This window comes from Drosophila busckii, chromosome 3L, assembly GCF_011750605.1.
Source record: "Drosophila busckii strain San Diego stock center, stock number 13000-0081.31 chromosome 3L, ASM1175060v1, whole genome shotgun sequence".
Taxonomy (NCBI): Eukaryota; Metazoa; Arthropoda; class Insecta; order Diptera; family Drosophilidae; genus Drosophila; species Drosophila busckii.
Genome location: NC_046606.1, coordinates 11,699,434 through 11,702,923, shown reverse-complemented (window position 1 = coordinate 11,702,923; position 3,490 = coordinate 11,699,434). Strand labels below are relative to the sequence as shown.

Here is a 3,490-nt window from a genome sequence, read left to right as displayed (position 1 = left end):
ACGACGACGACGACGACGTCGGTCGTGCTGTCGATGTTCAATGTCCGCCAGTGTCAGCTTCATTCTGCCTGCAGTCCAAACACAACAAGCAAATGTTGCTGCAGTTGCTGCTGCTCTAAGAACTTTTTGGTAATTGCACAAATGAAACAGTAGCGGGGCCTCACTTGTGGGAATGAGGTCGGTTATATTAGAAAGGGATTACGTTTTGCCTTGCTCTGGGGTTAAAATAAGAGAAAGGAGTGCATGTTGTAAATATGATTTAAATTTTTATTTACAACATTACTTTGGGGAAAAATAAAGGTCGTAAAAAATACAAGAATCTATTTATTGTAAATTTAAGTTATCATATTGTTGATAATAATATTACAATTTTTTAAATATTTGTAAGAGTTCTATATTAATTTAGACAAGCAAATTATTCAAATTAATGAAAATCTGTTGATTTTTTTCAAAAAGTTATGGCAAAGGTTGGGAACGTTACGTTACGTTAGTTTCCCGAATCGGGACGAACCAGAGGTCTGTGGGCATTGTGCGACCAATAAAATTGTTGGAAAAGTTGATATGAAGTTTGGATACAATATCTATTTCTTTCATTAAAATAGAAAATCTCAAGCTTCCACTCCACTCAAATCTCAAGCCTTAAAGTAGTTTCTGTTTTAATTGTCGTTACAAAATTTCAAATCAAATGTATTCAAACCATGGCAAAACGAAATGTTCAAAATAAAAATAACACTGCAGCCAGCACAATTGTTGTGCCAGCTGGGCCGCCCGCAATGTTGGACCTAAGCGCAGTGATCGACGAACTAGTGGGCTGCGCCAATCCCAGCAAGGGCGTGAATCTCTTCGAGAATCATTTGCGGCACATTTGCAGTCAGGCGCGGGAGTTGTTCCTCAAAGAGCGATCGTTGCTGGAGGTGCGACCACCGGTGATGATCTGCGGGGATGTGCATGGACAGTTTGGAGATCTGCTGCGCATATTTCAGTCGACGGGTTATCCGCCGGAGAGCAAGTATCTGTTTCTGGGCGACTATGTGGATCGTGGCAAGCAGAGCATAGAGACGCTAGCGCTGCTCCTGGCCTACAAGGTGCGTTATCCGCAGACGATGTTTCTGTTGCGTGGAAATCATGAAAGCGCCAGCATAAATCGCATCTATGGCTTCTATGATGAGTGCAAGCGACGCTACTCGGTGAAGCTGTGGAAACATTTTGTTGACACCTACGACTGCATGCCCATTGCAGCGATTGTGGGTGGACGCATCTTCTGCGTGCATGGTGGACTGAGTCCCAGTCTCACCAGCTTCAGCGATATACTCGCTATACAGCGACCCTGCGATATACCCGAACAAGGACTCATGTGTGATCTGCTCTGGTCCGACCCGGATGAAAAGGTGCTCGGCTGGAGTGAAAACGATCGAGGAGTAAGCGTCACTTTCGGCGCCGATGTAGTGCGTACCTTTTGCTTTCGCATGGGCATCGATGTCATCTGTCGTGCCCATCAGGTCGTCGAGGATGGCTACGAGTTCTTTGCGCGCCGACGTCTGGTCACACTTTTCTCGGCGCCCAACTATTGCGGCATGTTCGATAATGCCGGCGCCGTTATGGTCGTGAATAGCGAACTTGTGGTCAGTTTTAATATTATCAAGCCCACATATTCCGTTAGACAGGCCATGGGCAATGTGCAGCCCATGGTGGCCATGGGCAAGAATCGCAACTTTTAAAACCTTTGTGTATTGTATTAAATTTAATTTATATGTTAAGCCTCGGATTAGCTTCAGAGCTCTAGTTTCTATTCCAATATAGCGATATTCCTAAAATTCTTCGTCTTCGTCTGAAAAGATGCAGAAGACGTTTATTAAGGAATAACAGTTAATCTATGGGGAACTAGCAGCTATTTTTATTTGAAAATTAAAAAACTTCCCTGCGGACTTAGTTAACCGAAAAGAAAAAAGGGGTTCTAGCTTCAATCAATAAGTCAATTTCTATAAAAGAGTCTTAAAAGACGGACAAGACTGCAATCGAGGAATAGAAGTTCTATGATAAATACTTTTCTAGAAAAGGAAAACGGGGTTCTAGCGTCTCAATCAATAGGTCGATTTCTATAAAAGAGTTTTAAAGGACGGACAAGACTTCAATTAAGGAATAGAAGTTCTATCATGGGATAATTTTCCTTGTCCAAACGGAGAGTGATCCGCCATTAACTCCCCTTTTCAAGCTAAGCTACGCCACTGTGGCAACGGTCAGCTTTGTATGTTGCAAGTCAAAGTTGTTGCAATTCTAAGAATATTTACGCTCAGGCCACAACCGCCAACGTCGTCGTCGTCGTCAATGTTGCGAGATGCCACCACAACACACAAACGAGGCGAAAGACACACACTAAGTCATCGGCTTCGTGTTTTGTTTTCTTTGCACTTGAGTTTGTATCACATCAATGGCCATTGTGTACGTCAACTTTGATGTTTCGGCAAAAGTTGTGAAGTGTGAGGTTTTGGACGTTCTTATTGCACTCACTCTGAGACTGAGCTGAGACCAGAGACCTGAGGCCGAAACTAGCGGCTGGCCGAGCTGACAGGTGAAGTGGCCAGGCCTAGGCAGCGGGCCACTTCAGTGCAGGCACAACTGGAACTCAAGCCTTTCTCAGTGTAGAAAACCCAAAACGTAGAGGGGCGGGAAAAATCGACAGCGCAGGAGTTTCTGTCTGAACTTTTCGTATTTATTTTATTTACACGTTTCCTTTGAATTTTCTGTTCTAATTGAGTAAGAAGTGCGATGAGCTTGCATTTTTTCCACAGCAGCCTCCAACTGTTGCCACATTTAAAAAGCGGCTTTAATTGGATTTTCATACCTGTGTGTGTGTGTCTGTTGCCTGTTGTTTGATTGCTGTTTGTATAATGAACTTGCAACATTCAACTCTTCGAACAGCTGCGCTTGTTATTGTTGTTCCATATGTAAAAGCGTGAAATTTAACACAGATCATTGCGTTTACTTTTCACATTTTCAGCGTTAAGAAAATAAAAGTTCTATGCGTTGATTGCAAGTGACTTTGTTTATTTAATTTATGTTATTATTGCCTGATTAAGTGTGGCCGCAACAAAAAGAAAGAGTTCATATGCTTGTTACATTAAAAATTGATTAGTGTTGAGTCTGAGCTAAATAACAATGCAATTAAGTTGAGACTGGGCCTCAGCCATAAACATTGAACAGCTGAGGAGACAAAAGTCATAAGCAGGAAGCATGAGGAGCAGAAATATTGCAGCAAGCTAAGCAGGAAATGAAATTAACTTGTTTTCAATAGCTTGTTAGCCACAATTAGAATTATAAGAGTCATAACAACAATTTATAATAATTTTTACAATTGAAAATAATCTTTTTTGATTAGAAAATACAGAGAATTATTAACAATAATTATTCTAAAGCTTGAAATGCATTAAGATATTTAAATTAAATTTGAAATTTTTGTTTTGATGCAATAGCTGATTGTAATAATTTTTTT

General features: G+C 41.1%; 1 protein-coding gene across 1 annotated transcript; it reads left to right on the top strand.

Moving 5' to 3' along the window:
• Positions 1–654: 654 nt before the first annotated feature.
• Positions 655–1,878, top strand: LOC108598850 (serine/threonine-protein phosphatase PP1). The gene has a single exon (XM_017985608.1). The coding sequence runs from the start codon at positions 699–701 to the stop codon at positions 1,716–1,718; it is 1,020 nt and encodes a 339-aa protein (XP_017841097.1). The 5' UTR covers positions 655–698; the 3' UTR covers positions 1,719–1,878.
• The last annotated feature ends 1,612 nt before the right edge of the window (positions 1,879–3,490 follow it).

What these genes read in the sequence shown, in the direction of transcription:
- LOC108598850 (XM_017985608.1), top strand. Translation starts at nt 699, where the DNA reads ATGGCAAAACGAAATGTTCAAAATAAAAATAACACTGCAGCCAGCACA.